General features: G+C 46.8%; 1 protein-coding gene across 2 annotated transcripts; it reads right to left on the reverse strand.

Annotated features, from left to right (window-relative positions):
* Nucleotides 1-12364: 12364 nt before the first annotated feature.
* LOC119458223 (sulfotransferase ssu-1) lies at nucleotides 12365-19049 on the reverse strand. Of its 2 annotated transcripts, none has more exons than XM_037720055.2 (2): nucleotides 18926-19049; nucleotides 12365-13839 (listed from the first exon to the last, which is right to left on the reverse strand). In XM_037720055.2, the coding sequence occupies exon 2, from the start codon at nucleotides 13834-13836 to the stop codon at nucleotides 12874-12876; it is 963 nt and encodes a 320-aa protein (XP_037575983.1). In that variant the 5' UTR covers nucleotides 13837-13839; nucleotides 18926-19049; the 3' UTR covers nucleotides 12365-12873. The 2 variants fall into 2 exon arrangements, with proteins under 2 accessions (XP_037575983.1, XP_049526811.1); XM_049670854.1 differs by lacking the exon at nucleotides 18926-19049 and adding an exon at nucleotides 17012-17059 and having other exon boundaries at nucleotides 12366-13839.
* Between the last annotated feature and the right edge of the window lie 460 nt (nucleotides 19050-19509).

The following is a 19509-nucleotide window of genomic DNA, read 5'->3' on the forward strand; positions in this document are numbered from 1 at the left end:
TCAGCAATCACGTGATGGCCTAACAGCGCATAGCAACAGTTCCACCGGCACAGCTGTGGCCTCTCCCCCTTACTCTCCCAGCATTCACGTGATGGCACAGCGGCGGCGTCCGACCGTCCGTCCATCCGTGCCCTGGAACGGTGCCAGCTGTGGCCTCTCCCCCTCACCGAACAAGCGTCAGGCATCAGCTGATGGTCGTCGGGGATTTCAACCAAGACGCTAGGAACAGACATGCATTTGTCAGTGGTCTACCAAGTTCACTAACATTACAGTTAGTCACACCGACGACAACAGCCACCATGCAGCATGGCGGCTGTCTTGATCTCGTCTTCCAGAGATATCCAACCACCATATATCTCGAGGACATATCAGTACATTTCAGTGATCACATGGCAGCTATCGTAGACGTCGACCCAGCCAAGCATAAGGAATTGATGGGGCATTAAAGCAACGACACAAAGAATGCATGAGTAAACAGTCCATCGTTTACTTCAAACCACACTTTGTGAATATTTGTATAAAAATATTGAAAGACACTGTAAATTCCAAAGTGTGTTCGGCGACAGCATTTGCCGATTCCACTGGAAGTGTTATGCACAAAAAAAAAAAGACATGGCATAGTCAGTCGAATGGCCACAGGCTTTCGCCGAACGCACTTTGGAATTTACAAAGTGTCCTTCAATTTTTTTTTGTTTTTTTCTATTCGCAATGACTAACGCTCGGCTAAAACAGCTCCGCTGTTAAAAATCAATCCTATATGCTGCTAGTTGACTTACATTTTAAGCACTAGCTAGACCCTCAGCTTCCGCGACGCCATCGACACCCTCTTGCATCGTCTCCGCCTCGGAACTGCCTACAACAAGCACTTCTTATTCTGAATTAAGAGTGTGACCTTTACAACATAATTGTGCGGACATGACGATGAGGATGTACTATCAGCGTCAAATGAAACATTTAAAGTGGAGCCCGTGGCCCAAACATGAGTCCAGTCATCGCCACTGACAGGCGCGCACATCCGGTTTGGCCGCAGGGCGCTCGTTTGTTTGAGAGTCAAAGCGCCAAACACGCTAGGCACGCCCACGCCGGCCACCATCGCAGCTGCATGTGGCACACAAGCAGCATGATCGAACACTGATGACGGCGGTGTAAACTGCGCCACGCACCCAGCTGTTCGCGTTTCAATTTCAAGCCGATAGCACTTATGGCTTTGGCAAACTGTGCGACAGTACACGTCATCAACTGCAATGCTTTAGCTTCTGTTTTATTTTTTATTTTCTCTCTTTCAAACGTAAGAACCAGAACAGAAGAGAAAATATCTCCCTATAGGGGGATCGCGCAGTGTGGCCAATCTAGGCCCCCTGAAAAAAAAAAAAAAATAGCAACACCGCCGCTCGCCGAGCCATCGGAAATGCGGCATCGTGCAGCTGCTTGTTCCGGAACTATGGCACATGCTTCACTTACTAGTGTGCTTGGTCAGATAATATTGCGGCCGTAACAATTTTTCCTCGTGGTTTACCGCGTTTTAGGGGGTGCGGTTGTCGCTTTATGTCTGGTAAGGGCTATTATGATAAGCAGAACCTCTATGCGAAGTGTTTTTTTTTTTCTTTCATAACGCGTTTTGTCAATCGTCAGTGTTTCCTGCGCGCGCCTCTCATGTTAGCGACGCTGCCGGTACTTACCGGTAATGACCAATTTTTGATGTCTATCCAAAAGACATCTCCCGCCTTCTTGGGTAGTTTACGCCGCAATGAGCAGCTAGCTATCTTAGGGGAAGAAAAAAAAAAAAGGTGCCGAGCTGCCATGCAGGCGAAGTATCGCTAGAAAGTATCAAATTGCCGGGGTTCCGGGACAAGGGAACTTACTTCCGGTGGGCTCAGTTGATGGCGCTCGATGCGCTATCCAGCTCCCCTAATGCCGCCGCAGCTGCGGCAAGGAGCATGAAAGGCGGCAGGAGAGAAGGTCTGCGTCTCTCAATTGGTTGAGTGCCATTACGTGGTATTTTTCGCGCGCTCCTCCCTGTCTTTTTATTTTTTCCGCGTCTCGGTGCAGTCGCCACCATACCAGTTGGCCGTCGAGTGGCTTCAGCGAGGCATTCGCAAGGGCTTTAACGAGTTTTGGGTAAGTTTTCTGGATACCCGCATCATCGAAGAACTCTGCTATTGTTTTGTTTTATGCCATGGATTGCTTTTAAGTGTGCTGAACGTGCAAAATTGCACGAACAGAGCTTTTTTCATTGTTCACGGGCTACAAAACTCAGGCGTGGTTAAGCTAAGCCATGGGTAGACTTGTGCGAGGCTTGCTTTCTCGATACCTGTGTCACACGTGCACTTCTGTTCGCGATTGGGGCTGATTCGGATTTGGCTTGATCCGGATCGAGTGCTGCTACACGGTCATTTGCGATCGCGATCTTGCGGGATCCCTTAATGTAAGCCTGCCTTAATGTGTGCCACCTGCCACTGCGTAATTGCCTAGCAATCCACCTCGCGGAGCGTCGCGCGCTATGCTCGGGAGAGAGAAAGAAAAAAATGAGAGCGAGAGAAGAGAGAGAAACAAATTGTAGCAGCACCAACGAGGCAAAGCGCAGCGGGGCTGCCGACGCTATCCGCGCTTCTCCGTTTCCCCGCATTAGCGCCGAACGCTCGCGGTGTCCGTGATTGCAGCAGGCGCCTCTGGCGTCGGCTCGGCTGAGCTCCCACGAGCTGCACGCTACTGCGCATGCGCCGTGATGTCATCCCGGCGTGTCGTCTGCTGCGCGCTGCCCGTACACTGTGCATACCTTTAGCTCCACATCTGAGCCATCGTTGCAGCTGAGACAGACAGAACTGCTGGTTCCGGATAGCTGAGCAGCTCGCTGTGCCGTTTTGGCGCAACCAACAGGAAATCGGAGGAGAAAGGTCCGATCGGCTCGAGAGAGCCCCAACTCTGGGAGGGGACGAGGCGGAACACGACTCGCGCGAGGCGGCGACTCGCGCGTCTGGGTGTTTGACGAGGCGGAACACCGGAGGCGACTCGCGCGTCTGGGTGTTTGGCTCTGATGGCGATGGAGATAACTCGCCCAGCTTTTCCTCTAGAGTCAGTATACTTACTCTATGATTCGTAGGAAATCACTGTGTAAACGGTTTTCTCTTTGTCTCAGGCTGCTTCGACGACAGAGTATTTTGGATAACCTTGAGGAATTTTCGAGATCGCTTCTCGTTTCGAACGCGTCTATGCCTAACGAGAAAAATGATGATGATGATGATGATTTAATAGAGGGTTACAAAGGAAAATTCGCTGAAGACGGGATTGCGAATACTGGTAGGAGACCAGAGAGACCTAATAGTGTGTAAAAATGTGATTTTAGGGGGCAGAACTTTAAGTACTCCCCAAAACTGCAAACACAACGCACATGTTTAGCCAGAAACTACAAGGTTAGCGTTCAAACTGTCACTGTTGTTGCTAGATGCTCGGACGAATTACTGCATAACAATAATGCAATATAAACGAGCATCTGTACAGGTTGGCTGGAACTGAGGGGGAAAAAAACTTAAATTTTGTTTGAAATACACGAAAGGGCGTGCACAACTTACTGAGGCTAGGTGCTTGAAAATAAATTGATACAGGTGAAAGTTTGACAATGTCGGTAATGTTTCCCATTGCGTTATTTAGTCAAAAATGATTCAACGTGTTTCATCCTCAGCAGCTTATTACTTTTCCATCGAACTGTACCGAATGGACTTTTTTTCACTCATATGTTTCATTTATATGATTAAAACACAGAACAGTGACTGCTAACAATATCGCCCGGGAATCTGATTCATTAAAGATGCGATATGACAGAATGCCTACCACCATATCTACAAGGAAAAGCAAACACCGTTTGATCTCTGTATGCAAAAGAACCAGAATGTCGCAAAATAGCCATGACAAGGTGGCTCGGCCCAAGTAAAAAATTGTTGACCCCTCATGATGATATGATGTGATCAGGGGTAATAAAGTGCTATTCTCTTCAGCTCCAAGTAGACGAGGCGGCAACAGATTTTAGTATAGGCCATTGAGGTTTAAAAGCTGCTATATAGATAATAGTGTTCGCCAGGTAGAGGATAAGGAAGACGATGCTCTAGGATTTCGGGAGTAAGGTTAGGGTGGCTACTCTATCATTACAAGGGTCTCTCTGCTGCCCCCGGCGCGGCCTAGGCCGAGGCCATCAATTTGCCGGATATTTATTAAAGTTGACTCACACACACAAGGTTAGGGTGGCTAGAATTGGCAGGTGTGAAGACCGCGGCGCCGCCACTATTGCCTAGTGAGGTCCCACTGCGCGTTCCTGCGATTTATATACCACGCCTACGGAAGACAGGTATCGATCTCTGATCTTAGTCGCTGCGGTCTTCCCACCTTGGAATCTCGTCGAAAAATGCACCGTTTGAGCATGTTATTTGACATCATTAATAATCGTACCAAAATAGAATTCCATACTTATATGCAGTACAACACAACACGACAAACTCGGCACAAACACGATAAAACTATTGTAGTGCCTCAATGCAGAACCAATGCATACAAGCTGTCCTTCTTTCCAAGAACGATAGCAGACTGGAACAAGTTGCCTTACGACGTGGCCACCTTAACATCACCCGATGCATTTTTTTTCGGCAATCAGTTCTAGTCAGTAAGTTTTGTGTGCTCAGTTTTATTTTTCACTGGTACGCTTTGGTTGCATTATCTTCGGATTTGAATGTAACGCGTCTATGTCTTGCTTTGTTTATTCCTGATTTGCTGCACAAAACTTTACTGTGCGCCTATGCATTTTTTTTCTGATGTAATTGTTATTCTTGTTTTTCTCCTGATGGACCAAGAGCTTGTTAATCGCATGTATCCACTCCTGCCTTGGCTACCAAAAGGCGGCCAGCAGCATTGAGTAAAATAAAAAATAAATAAAATAAAATGCAGTAACAGTTGTAGATATAAATAGACTGTAAAATCGAATGGCGCCATCCTACTCAATGAAAGGCTCGGGTGCCTTGTCTTGTATAAAATATGCACCGTTCCTCCTCATTGTCTTGTTGGCAACTGAACGTCAATGCACCATCCGATTGCGTCCTCCACCAAGAGAACGTCTTAGGAAATAAGTACGCAAATAGAAGGCATTTAAATAGATGCAGACATCGGATATTGGGCTCGTGAGTGACTCATGTTAGCGGTTTCTTAGCCTTCAGAATGTTCTCGTTGCTGGTTTTCAGATGACATTGAACAGGTTGCTAATTATTTTATATCATTGTTCAGCCTGAATTGGGGCTGGCTAAAAATGACCCCATTACCAGCAGATATATCATTCGCGATTATGTACGTTAACTTACTGTGTACGCACTGTCAGTGTGACAGACTGCGACGGTGTAACGCTATACACTGTGCGACGATGCATGCCTCCCTGTGTTATGTTGTGTCACCGTGTGCGAATACGTGACTTTTTCACTAACTTTCCAGGCCAGACAGAAGCTCACAGGAAGACTGAAAATCGCAAGGATCAACAGTAGTCAATGGAAAAAAGAGATGTCTCTGGCTAATGTTTCCACAAACGGAACAAGCGCTCACGAAAGCTTAGTTCCTTTGTGTGAGCGTTACCTTTAAAGAAGTAGCTTACTCGACCATGGTTGTTAAAAATCGCAGTATGTGTGTGGCAGTGCTCACATAAGTAGTGACAGATAATAGCTTCTTTGCTTTAGGAAATTTTAATTTCTCTTATCATTAGTGCTATTCTCGTTTTACCAAGTACGGAGCAGCCAATCAGGGATATGTTCGCGTTATTCTCCATGATATTAATTTTGGTTTAACTACGTCCCCATCTGGCATCTGGCACATGTCCTTAATGTTGCATAACGATACGGTATCACGTGACGCCCCTATATATGGATCGATGAGCATTTTGTCCACCAGTTTAGCCAATAGACGTGCACGTGAAGTGATATCCTGGGTAGTGGTCAATAAATAATACGATCCCTGGTCCACACAATAGACGGGTCGCTCCGGTGTCGACCCTACTGCCACGCCCATGTTCGCCCAAACAGTCCTCTGCGCTGCCTATAGAACTGAGCTTTGTTGAACTCGCAGCTTCATAACTTGCACTGAACCGTGCACTGCTAGGAATATGATAAATGATAGGCAGTGTGAATTCGCAAGCAAACATATGCATTGTGCTCACGCACGATATGCGTGATCCTTAACACATACACGACAAATATAAAACGTGGTAGACTCTAGGGAGAAGGTGACAAGCACTCGGCTGGATCTGGGGCCTATTTTCGGTTGCTTCTCCTACCTTACACAGCTGATGAACGTGCTCGTCGTCACATAAATGTTGTGCGGCCTATGGCGACATCCGGGTTGTCACTTTACGAACTCATGGTCTCACTTGCAACCACAAGGCCAACTATTAACAAAGCACTTTCTTATACTGGGAAGGCGAGAGAACCACAGTAGTAGAAGATACAGAAATCAGCCACCCTAAAATCCACTGCACTGTACAGAAGCACTAATAACACTGAATAATATCTTCATAACTGTAAATAACCGAGCAGAGTGTGTGCCAAGTAGCACGCAGCCCGTCAGAATGTGACTTGGGACTGAAACTTATACTGTTGCATGGAACTGGTTGAGTGGTAAAAGAGAAAGGAAGTAACTAGTTCCTCTACTTACCTATAAATTAAAATACATAATTGCAATGTCACACCGCAGACTTTTATATTCCATGAGGCAAACGGCACACCGCTATTCTGATTGAACTGATATTTTCAAAAGAGTTGCCTTGTCACACCAAGAACGGTGCGATAGCTGCGTGAGAGTACCCTGTGTCTTTTAGTGAAAATACTTTGCTAAGCCGCTCAGTAATAATGTAATTTCTGCAGCGCGAACCACTGAAGTGCGGAAAGAAAGGTAAGTTACACCATGAGCTAAAACCAACTCGGCCATATCGTTATTCTTATTCAGCTTAGTAATGTTTGACTGATGTCACAGTGACCGTTTACTCTTGATTCTCCCTATCACTGCTTTGTTGACCTTCATTCACTCTATCATCTCGACTTTACTTCCATCATTCTTGCCTTGCTCTATTACTCCACATTTCCATGACTCTCGATTCACCCTATCACGGCTTGATTCAGCTATATTTAATGTTATTTCACTCTCATTTACTATTCATTATCTTAGCTCACTCTATCTCATCATTACCTTTTGTTTGACTCCTATCACCCCTCTAAGCCCCTTTAATTTACCATCTATTCCCTCTTAATTCACCTCATTCACCTCTCGTTATGCGCAGTATGAATTCAGTTCACCTGCTTAATCATTTTTTCCCACCATTTATCGCGCTTTTGTGCGCATTATCGCGTCTCATCCTAAGAGTACGATTTCGGGTCGACGACGCGGTTTTGAAACGGCCTTGAAACGGAGGCCTCACCATGAGACGTACAAGGCTTTCGCCTTAAAATCTTTCACGCGAACTTGAGCCACTGGGTACATACCCGAACAGACAAATTGGGTCATTGTGTATGTGAAACTGGGCATGTACCCACTGGGTGCGTGCAAAAATATACAACTTCGGAAACGGAAGACGTGCAACCAGGTATGTAAGGTTTCTTTGCGAATTCTCTGAATCAATATCTCGACTGGTGGTCACTGAGAAAGGGGGAGCCTGGTTAGACAAGAGGAACAGTAGCCGAGAAATGAAGTCGGAAAACAAAATTGAAGACACCTACACAGAAGTGAACAAATTCTCATTACCGTGCGTTGGTGACATTCGTCGACATGTGGGTCCTGCCAGAATGCGCGACTGAACCTCCAGGGGCGTATTTTTACCCCACAGCAATGATTGCCATCTTGTTTTGCGTGAATTTACTTTCTTTAAGACTGTAATGAGTAAGTGGAGAGCGTCGTGATACTGATACATCGTGATAAAGTCGCCACTGGTGAAAATGCGGCGCCAAAATGTTGCAGAATAGCGGCAGCTCCAAACACTATTGAGTGGCTGACAAAGAAGACGATGTTGGCGGGAGGTGGCACGAGTGATCCGACGAGGGAGAAAGAACGTCAACCAATCAGGGGTTGGCACGGAACGTGGCGAGTGAAGGACCGTCTGGAAAACTGAGAGAAGAGATTACTCGGAAAGGGGGGCGCTCGAAGATCACTGGTGTAGACGTTGGTGTCATCGGGGTCTAGACCCGAATCCGAGAGCCTAAACAGAAGCACGACGACCCCAGCTGTCCCTGCAGAGATCCGCCGAGCGTAGAGCTTGGCTATTCCTGCTGCATCTGCTGCGGTTGCGGCTTCCCTCTGCTGAAGCGGTCGTACATGGACGGCCTTCGACTCCGACAGCCTCGGACTCTGACATCCGGGGTTGGCTCTAACGTGCGTCCGCGTCCCTGGTCTGCCACTGCCAGCTATACGGCTACCGCCGCCAATGCAAGTGCTAATGCGTACTGTCAACGTGCCGCCACCCGAGTGACTAAGACTTCCGATGACTTGAGTGTTTTTCCTTGTTTTAGACCGAGAGTGATTTAATTCTAGACCGAGAGTGATCTTCCGCTTAGCGAAAAACGACACCTCCGCAATAAAATGGAATCTATATTTCACTTGCCTTAGAGAATATCCCAGTATGCTGAAAAAAAAAACAACTAAATAAAGTATTATCGTCAGGATCTACTCAAGATTATCTGAGATAAGCCTAAAAAGTTTTGGAATATCATAAACGCAAAGAATTCATCGCATGCTATTTCACTGACAAACCCTGACGGCTCACGAGTACCGCTTCAGCAAGGTTCTGCCTTAATAAACTCCTATTTTTCCTCGGTTTTTTACAAATACAACAACTGACAATTCTCCTCTTTTACCTAGACATACCTTTCCCCCGATGCCACCCATTACAGTAACCACTGAGGGAATCCTGAGATTTATAAACCAACTAAATATATCGAGCCCCCCGGAACTGATAACATGCCGGCAAAAATACTAAAATCCACTGGTGTCAGAATAAGCAACATATTGGGCATCATATTGACACGTATACATGTTTAGCTTTCACCGGTGGCCGCTTTCCACCGGCTAACAAATGTTAAACGCTATCGCTCGGCGCAGGACGCGCCTGTGTCGGAGGTTTCTAGAACCTTATCGATGCTTCTTTCCGTTGCCTGTTTTCACAGACGCTTATGTTATCTGATTGTGTGACCAACGCGAATTGTCTAGAACTTTCTGGAAGACATGCAAGCATCAGGGATTAATCTGGAACCTTCGATGACTCAGGTATAAAAGCCGACGCGTTTCGCCGCTGATCAGATTTTCGACGACCGCCGACTGTGTTCGCCGCTTTCGTTGCGCTTTGAGTGTAGCTTGCTTTTGTGGGCACAGGTTCGCCCAGTCATGGAAGGCAGGATGCCAGAAGACTCGAAACCAGCCAAGCTAACATCAGTATTAAAATTGCGTAAACGTTGTAACCCATTAAATTACCGCCCTATTTCTCTTACATGCATTGCCTGCAAAATTCTCGAGCACATTATTTACTTGCATGTTGCCAGTCACCTTGAAAATAATCGTTTCTGCTTTAAGAACTAACACGGCTTCCAACCTTGCCAGACTCCGTTTTTCGAATTCATCACCGACCTCCAATCAAACTAAGACCCCTTGTTTAAAACTGACGTCATATATGTAGATTTCTCTAAAGCTTTCGACCACGTTGCCCACAAACGCCTTTTAAATAAACTCTGTTGTCTCAATCTTGATCCCCTAAACCCCTCAGGGATTCAATGTGATCGTTTAAGTTCATAGTGATCGGTGATCATCACTCAGCTATGACTCCCGTAAATTTTGGATTCCCTCAGGGATCAGTGCTTGGCCCTCGTTTTAATTTAGGGAAGCGACTTACCCTCGGGAATTCGATCACCTATTCGACTATTCACTGATTATCCTGTACCACCACATAACCACCACTCAAGACCACAAACTACTGCAAAACGATCTCTGTTTGATATAAAACTGGTGCTCGCGCTGGTTAATGCAGACTAATGCTTCTAAATGTAAAGTTATGCGATTATCCCGCAAGTAGTCGAACTCTGAACACACGAAAGTAGTCTAACTCATTCAATTCAACGAACCTAATATATGTAGACACAAACAAGTACCTTGACATCCTAATCAGTAGCAACTTAACGTGGTCTGAACACCCGCCGCGGTGGCTTAGTCAGCTAAGGCGTTGCGCTGCTGAGCACGAGGTCGCGGGATCGAATCCCGGCCGCGGCGGCCGCATTTCGATGGAGGCGAAATGCAAAAACGCCCGTGTGCTTGCGTTGTAGTGCACGTTAAAGAACCCCAGGGGGTCAAAATTACTTTACAGCCCTCCACTACGGCGTGCCTCATAATCAGAACTGGGTTTGGCACGTAAAACCCCAGAAAGAAGAAAAGAAGAACGTGGTCTGAACACATTACTCAACTTGTGACAAAACTTTGTTATATATATATATATATATATTAGCGTTGTCTCTGTGCCCACCCTCAATCCACCAAATAGCGTATGTAACTTTCGTTCGCACTAAACTTGAATATGCGACACCCATTTGAAATCGTCATCAAAAATCCCTAATTAAACGACTGGAAACCATGCAAAATCACGCTGCTCGCCTCATAACGTCCAACTACAACTGCCATTAGAGCATTAAAAGTAGTAGGGAGTCGCTCGAACTGCAATCTCTAGACGTCAGACGCAAACTCTCTCGACTCTGATTATTTCATAAATTGTATAACTGCTTCCCGAACTTGCATGGCTCCTAACTACTACCTCCCGCCCACTATTCACGCTGCCTATTCAACTCTACGAGCATCCAACGACATTTTGGTAGAACCACCCCATTTAAAAAATCATGTCTTTCTGTAACCATAGAGGAATGGAACAACTTACCTTAATCAATCGTTGCAGAGCGTGGCAAGGTAAAGTTTAAACAACTAATAACAAACCATTTTTTGCTCATAACCACGTGAATACTTCGCCCACGCATCTGCACCCCTTTTATATATGTCTATCTGACGTTTATGCATGTTTATAATTATTGTTACTTGTTAAGCACTTACGCAATAAGTATGTTACTTTTCGAGTGTTCTGTGTAGATACGTTTTCCGTGATATCCCTCCCACGGAAATTGTCACTACGGTTCACGCTGATTATGCTTTCTGCTGTTTTTTACTGCTGTACACCCCTCCCCCTTATGTAATGACCCTCAAGTGGCCTTTAAGGGTCCAATAAATGATGATGATGACCTGAAAGACCTCTGTAGCAGAGGATGTGGCGCGCAAAGCTCGGTCACGTGCACCGTTTCGTCACGGGCAACGCTTCGGGAGGAAGATAGGGAGAAGGACGGGAGGGGGGTATTCTACTCCGGGCGGCTGCGCCCACCGCCTGGCCGCAATGTTTTGGGGGGAGTGGAGGGGGCGTTCTACATAGGGCGGCTCCGGCGGCCGCGCGCGCTCGCCCGGGCCGCTGTATCTTGAAACCAATCTTTGTCGGGCCACACTTCAACGCGCGCTGTGTTTGCGCGGCTCAGTTCGCGTTGATGCGAGACGCAGCACGAATGTCAATTCGGTAGCTGCTGCGGCTGCACTTGCTCACTCCAGCGTTTTGACAGCGAGTTTCTGCGGTTATCGAGTGAGATGTGTTCATCTTTGCTTGTGCGCACGTGATACGATGCTTGTTCATTTAGTTAGTATGCGTATGTTTGCAAGTTTATGCGGTCGATAACAATAGTATCGTTACTTCATATGGCTGTCCACGAATTTGCTATCGAAATAGATCCTACGCCTTTCCGGCGAAACTGCGGTTTTTTTCAATGCGTCATCGCGCACTAGCTCCGCAAACGGCGGTTGGGAAACAACATATCAGCCTCGCGACATAACAAGACACAGACGCTGAACCTTTTGACGGAAATAAACCGAACAAGGCGAGAGTACTGCTTGGGGAGTGCTTCCGGTCCTTATTGTGCGCCGAGTCTCGTAACTTAAGCTGCCAAAAATGAATGTTTTGGATTAATTTACCAACAATGTCAACTGGAATATCGACTATCCCTGTTTGTTCTCTGATCCACACCGCTCTCTTACTGTCTCTTAGCGTTACATTACATGGGCAGGTCATGTAATGCGTAGAATGGATAACCGATGGACCATTAGAGTTACAGAATCGATACAGAGAGAAGGGAAGCGTAGTCGAGGACGGCAGGAAACTAGGTGGAGTGTTGAAGTTAGGAAATTCGGAGGCGCAAGTTGGAATCAGCTATCGCAAGACAGGGGTAATTGGAGATCGCAGGGAGAGGCCTTCGTCCTGCAGTGGGCATAAATATAGGCTGATGCTGATGATGATACCAACAATGCCGTTTTTAAATTGTTTATTTGGTTTTCTTCACGCGAGGCCAGTCCTGCTTAGATATTTGGGGCTAAAGCACCTAAGTAAAAAGAAAATCACCTAAATTTATTTAATTAACAATTGAATTGCGAAAGCTTCTTGTCCATCGGTTGAGCTTTGCGCTGAAGGGATAAATAGGAAATAGAGCATCCTAGCGTCTGTATCTGTAAAATTACTAAAAAAATTGTTTTGGTTAATATAGATCATCCGGCATATTTCGCCATAATTATACAAGTGTGTTTTCATCTAGCATTGCTGGTTAAACTACCTATTTTTATCTGATGGTCCGAACATTTCTACCCGTATATAAAGATTAGAGCATCTTATGCTCGTAAAAGCCGTTAACATACACGTTGAACAATATACATGCTACAGTAGTTCTGCCCAACAAAAGCAAGAACGGAAAGTTATTCCTGCAATTCTGACCTCGACGGTTACTTTCAGAGTACATGCAGCTCTTCTCAGTTGGGGTTCATTCGGGGAATATCCACGTCTTTCCACAAGCTCATCAGGTCCGATCCTTTCGTGGCCTCGGCAATCTTCTCCTTCATTCGTCGGATCTGTTCGGATGAGAAATGATTTTTCCAGTCTCCCACCTGCCCCTTCCGGATGAATTCACCTGTCATTGGTTTCTTTGTAAATTCAATAAAATTTTGAACCCCTCTGAGGAGCTCCGGCTTCAGTGTTTTGAGCTGAGGCAAATTTTTCAATTCAGATTCCAGCGTCTCACCCCCATCGTTGACGTCTTTTTTCATGTGTTGCAAGCTACATCTGTCGAGAATTTTACTGAGAAGTTCCGGGTTTTCTTTAATCTTACTATGCTTTTCTTCGCCAATGAAAGCCGCGATCCTCAGCACTCCAGACACGGTGTCTCGTTTGAGCTCCTCGTAAGTCAAAAACAACACGTTGGGGTCGTTGCGATGGGCGTACCAGGAGAGAACGTTCTCGAAGTAGTCGCCGAAGTCGACTCGGCCTCGAAGAAATAACTCGAAGAAGTCGTCGAAAGTACCATGCTCGAAAAGGTAAGGCGGCATGTTTCGCGTGTGGTAGTAAAACGACACGCAGCAGTCGTAAGGATTCCTCGTAATGTAGATGTACTTCGCTTCGAGAGAGTACGGGTTCTTGTCGAAAGGTAAGTGGGTCTTGAAGGCAGCCGGTCTTGGTGCGTAGGCAGCGGCTTCCCCTCCTTGCATTTCCAGGAAAGGAAGACGCAGCAGCAACTCGAGGTCATCTTTCGGTCCCTCGGCATCTGTGAGAATGTTGTAGACGATATATTGTGTCCACGTAGTGCCACATTTAGGGTAGCTCACGATGAACAAATCTCCAGGTCGTGGCTTGTAGGCAAGGGTCGACCGTACCGCATCGTCCGGAAAGTGCTTGGCTAGAAAGATGCCTTCAATGGTCCGGAACACTTCCGCCGCCATTGTCTGAAATTCAAAGAAGTCCGACAATAAGAATTTTATGGTGAGAACAGGTAACAAACGGACAATCCTTGCTTTTTTGTGTTGGTAAACACAGTGTTCACTGAAATACGAAGAGTAGTCACATCGGATGTTCTTCCTTTATCTCAAGAAATAATTGCAAAGGCGCTCTGTGGATAACGTTTAGGCCGAAGATCCGAATGCGATTTCGTAAAGATGCCTATACGACGACGGAAGTGATTCACAACGCACGTACGTATGGGCAATATTTGTCTGTATTCGTTAGAGCTGAAGAGCAGTTGTAAATATGCTGTCTTGGAAGCCAAGCTGCCAACTGTGCAAAAACTGAAGGTTTTAACCATGATTCAAAAGCTCCCCACATGCTGGATCTGGCTATAAAAACCCCAATACAGCGTCACCAGCAGTTCAGCGAACAATGACACTTTCGTCGTAAACATCGCCTATGGCATGTGCAGCAGATGAATATCTGGATAAGTAGAGGGCACGTGGTGCGCCCGCGTAATATGCATTGATGCTGATTATTTCAGAAATTTACATTTCTTTGTGAACGTTAAACACTGAACGGCTTCCACCGCCCGAATCATTTCTTGCACCCGCCAGGGTGTCTTAGCAGCTGTGTGGTGTTCTGCTGCTGACCACGAGATCGCGGGTTCGTAAACAGGCCACGTCGGCGCATTCCAATAAAGAAGGAAAGAAAAATCGAGCGCTAATGCAGCTCCACTGACGTGAGACCTGGGGAAGTGCGAAGCAGTGACGTGCCGTAGTTTCCCTTATGTTAACTCACCCTTGGTTTGAACTACAGACAAGCGCAGGCTTTGAGCAGATTTGGAGCTACATTAAGCAGTGGATTCAAATACTGCGCTTGCGTAGTTCAAATCCAGCGCTAATGCAGCTCCACTGACGTGAAACCTGGGAAAGTGCGAAGCGGTGATTCTCTTGTGCTTTTCTTATGTTAATCTTGTGTTATTCTTGCACATGTGAGCAGGAATCGAGCGCTTGTGGGGTGGTGGCGCCCTCTCTTGCACTGCGCTGCTACCAGACTGGCGCTTCGGAAGCTATTTTCACAAGTTTCTGCTAATTATTGCGCTTAATGCTTGATTATTCCTGTCTTTTAATTCATTCTGAATCATGTTAGTTTATTTTTAACCGGTTTTGATCAATTCTGCACTTGTTTTGACCATGTTTTGAGATCTTCTTTTTTTGCGCGTGACCACGACGACACATCACATTAGACGCCGACAGCCCGGGCGCCTAAAGTGCTTCGCACTTAAAACGCTCGTGCACCGTTCTTTTGTTGCAAGGTAATGAGTCCAGGTGGTGAAAGGTATTCCGCAGCCCTTCGACCACAGCGACCGTCATAAAGGGCCGTTTACAGTCCGACTTAACGTGAACGCGCGCGCGCGCGCGCACGCTACGTCACGTTGGCGAAAACGACCTCCTCTATAGTCGGGCGCACTGGCGCAGCCAACGTAACCGGCGGCTTCGGCGCGCCCCGACGTGACCGGCGCCGAATTGGCTCCTGACCCATTCGCGCGTTGGTCGCGTCGACTGCGCCGACCCACAATGCATTTCGCGCGAAGAAATAAAGGCGCCCACGCCCTTTCGCCCTAGCTTCGCCGACGGTCGCAAACAGCCGTTCAAAGCGCGCGTGGGCTTGGGATCCTTCTGCGCATGCTCCGAAGATAACAGCCAACGACGCGCGCGACGGAGTATAGAGGAGATGGCGTTTCGGCTGGCGCAGCGTAACCGGCGTAGCGTGACCGGCCGCAAACGACGCTGGCCCACGCGCCGTAAACGACGGTCTATAAACGGGCCTTAAGTCGTAAGACCAGCAGTCCGACACTTTAGTGCTGCGCCGAAACGGTCACGGGAAGCATGGGAACACTTCTCAGCGTTTCTACGCATCTCGGAGGCTCCGCACGCGTTTTAACACGCCACCGCTAGACGGCCCTGAAAAACGGCGCAGTGACTCATATTGATGAGTTCAGGAAATCGGGCCGGATAGTATTAGTAGGAGATATGAATGCGCACATGGAGGGTTTAGAAGCATCATCTTCGTCGAATAGCATCGTCGAAAAAGTGTTGTCATCGGCTACGGCATGTTTCGGCCGCATTTGGCCATAGCAGTATGCCTTCGCCAGATGCCTTGGTCCTCTCTCCTCGTTTAGCCGATGCATTTCTATTTTAGCCTTACGAGCTCTCCAATTGACAAAGAAAATTCGAAAACAATGGTGTCTGAGCGATAAATCTACGTCCCATAAGTGAAATAAGACAAAACGGCAGCCTAAAACGTCACTCGTAGCTTACGGACTGCATACGAGTTAACCGTAATCTCGTCTAATTTTGTGTGAGGTGAGGGCCGTCGCTTCGCTTGGTAGCACCATGTTTTTTCCTGTAAAGCTTTTGGCGTAAGTGTAGGGGCTGCCCGTGAAGCGTGAGCGCCAAAGGCCGTTTGCGCCTCACGCTATACGCGCAGTAGCGTCAACGCTAAGTCTATGGGGCCACGAAACGTGTTGGCCCCTATTCTAAATCTGTCAGCGAGAAGCTTCACCGCTCTTAGCTCGTGGCAGATCACATACATGGGAGGAATTCTGGAGATGGGAAAGGCGACGTCCGAAAGCATACCTCCTTTGGGCGTTATTGATGAAAGTAAACGGGACTACCACAATTGGCATGAGTTGGAGACAAACTGGAGAAATGTGCGTTGATGGTTAGGGACGGCACGTTCCAGCAATTTCTGAGAAATGTATACAACGTGTGAGTCTGTCCCCGCGGACCACTGACGCAGGGGGTGCAGACGCACAGCGGCCCTAAAACACCGCAGCGTCAAGAGGACACTACGCAAGAGGCGTCCAGCAGCTGACGACACTTATAATACACTTCTAATACGATGCGATGCTGCGAGCGAGGCAATGGCTGCGCTAACCTAACTTATCGCTAGCTGCGATCAATGGCGCAAAATAATGCCTCAAGCAAACGCGTTTCCCTGTTTGTTCTGTGTATTACGCACACAAATGCAGGTGTTACGCACGGTAGTGTTTAACGTCATCTTATAATTCTCGTATTGCACCAAGCGATGAACAACTTGAACGTTCACCGTCAACATCTCCGCCCATTATCGTTACTCAACGCAAACCGTACAGAATGATTTGCTTACATTGATTCCCATAATGCATGGGATCTGCGAGCTTTTTTTCCAGCTTTTTTTTGGTTTCCGAATCAGTCTTCTTGAAGCAGTTGTGCAATGTGACATATTTCACAGGCTCAACTGTAGTTGAACGTATACATAATGCGAAGCACTAAAAGCGTCTAAGCGTGGTGGGGTTAGACAAGCGTCTAAGCGCGGTGGGCAGCAAGTAACCTTTGCAAGGTTACTTGCCGCCGCCAGCTAAACAAAGGCAAGCTTATTCAAGACATACATGCAGGAGCTACATTCGCTTTTGCACTAAATGCTTTTAGCATGGGTACGATTACTTGAGAAGTGAAATTTGTCTAATAATTAAATGGTATAGGATGCATAAGGGTGACAGACTAGCCAAACAGGCCAGGTTGCTGGTAAACGTTAGTGGCGTGATAGTGATATAACGTAAAATTAAAAATAATTGGTCTCAGCTTTCAAGGACTTACACCACATGTGATGCCTGTACATGATACATTTACCTTTTTTTTAACGCCCGCTTCGAAAAACTTCCTTGATATTGCGTGCAAAGAAAAAGCAACGACAGTGCTGTATGCCCTTCCTACTTTGAACGCAACATAACGGTACTACGTGCGTGTCATGGTGCTTGCTCTATAATTTGTTGCTCTAATTTTTCGTGCGACATACAATTCTAAAAAGAAAAAAAGTGACGCTCTAATGTTAGAGAAATAGGCAACATGCATATTCAAGGCGGATGCACATTTTCTTCGCGCATTGCAATAAAACTACTTTAAATAAATTTATTAAATCACGAGCCGGCACAGAAACATGTCACATCGTAAAAGAAAAGCAATGCTCCGCCGCTTCTAGGCAGTTTTCGGATCCAAATGACTGCTTGACAAACTTGGTAATGAACAGCGGCAAAATTTTGGTGTTGTCGGCACCTTAAAACAGCGATTGCATGTATGGGTTCCTAAGGCTACGCCAAGGTACACACACACACACACACACACACACACACACACACACACACACACACACACACACACACACACACACACACACCACACACACACACACACACACACACACACACACACACACACACACACACACACACACACACACACACACACACACACACACACACACACACACACACACACACACACACACACACACACACACACACACACACACACACACACACACACACGCGCGCGCACGCGCACGCACACGCACGCACGCACACAGGAGTTTCTCTTAATTGGTCGAGATTCTTGATCATCCATGAGTTACGAAAAGAGATCTGGGGATTTCCCCAGGAGACGCGTGCGCAATGTGAGGACTTCTTGCTTCCAATTTGTGTTTTCTGAGGTACTACAATGGCCTTTCTACACTTGTACTATGGAGGACGGCGTGACTTAGTTTCGGTGGGAACTTCAAAAAAAAAAAAAAATGTCGCTTTAGCGTTTATTTTTGCGTCTAGTAATAAAATTCTAGTAATAATAAAGGTTAGCGCGAATATTGTTTAGAAAGTGTACTTCATCACTCTAAACTGTGCGAGTTTTGCTTTTTATGGTCCCTTTTGGGGTGAGTAAACTATTCTGTTGTCCCGTGCAAGCGCTTCAGATTAGAAAACGAAAATACTATAATAAAAATGCGGAGTTTTACGGGCTAAAACCACGATATGATCATGAGGCACGCTATAGGGGGGACCCCAGGATACACTTGGAGCACCTTGGGTTTTTTAATACCTGTCTTAGGAAACGAGCACTATTGCGTTTCTCGCCCATCGGAATGCGGCCGTCGGGGTCGGATCGGATTCGGGACCTCGAGCTCAACACTGCAGCGTCATAGCACTGACTAAGCTACCACAGTTGTTCAGAAAGCGGTAAAAAAGGACAAATGTAGCACACTACCAATACTCACCAAAGCAGAGGCGTCAGCAGTGCAGCTTCTTGCGCGGCGAACAGCGCGATAAAGCGGTTTCCGCCAGAGTATAAGTGCTTGGCAGACGTCCACTGGCGTCGTCGCTGTTGACCTCGATGCTCGCGCCGCTGGCACACGATTATTATAAACAAGCCGAGCGGTAATGTGAAGACGAGGCCTTGGATCAACGCTCGTGCCCGCCACGAAGCGCTGTTGCTTCTCGAAGAAAGAAAGCTCTGTCTCCCTCGAGCAGTTGAAGGCACTATTGCAGTTGCTCTTCCTCGCAAGCATACGCAAGCATTGATTTTATTTGAATCCGGTGCTTTTTCTCCACCTACTTGTATGCGACTTTGGTCACAATGCCGTTTACGACGAGTACCATCAGCCGTTTGCACAAGCGATTAGTAGTATGCGGTAGAAGCTTCGTCACACCTGGTCTCCAGAGAGTGGCTGCTTTGCTACAGCGTCCGTATCAGTGTTTATAATCGTATGCTTTAGTTATAATTTCGCAAGCTGCAGTCCGAATTGTCCATAAAAAAACGCATTTCCGAATACTTCTTAAAATAGCAGTGCGGCGTCAACAT

The sequence above is a fragment of the Dermacentor silvarum genome, chromosome 7 (genome assembly GCF_013339745.2).
Source record: "Dermacentor silvarum isolate Dsil-2018 chromosome 7, BIME_Dsil_1.4, whole genome shotgun sequence".
Taxonomy (NCBI): Eukaryota; Metazoa; Arthropoda; class Arachnida; order Ixodida; family Ixodidae; genus Dermacentor; species Dermacentor silvarum.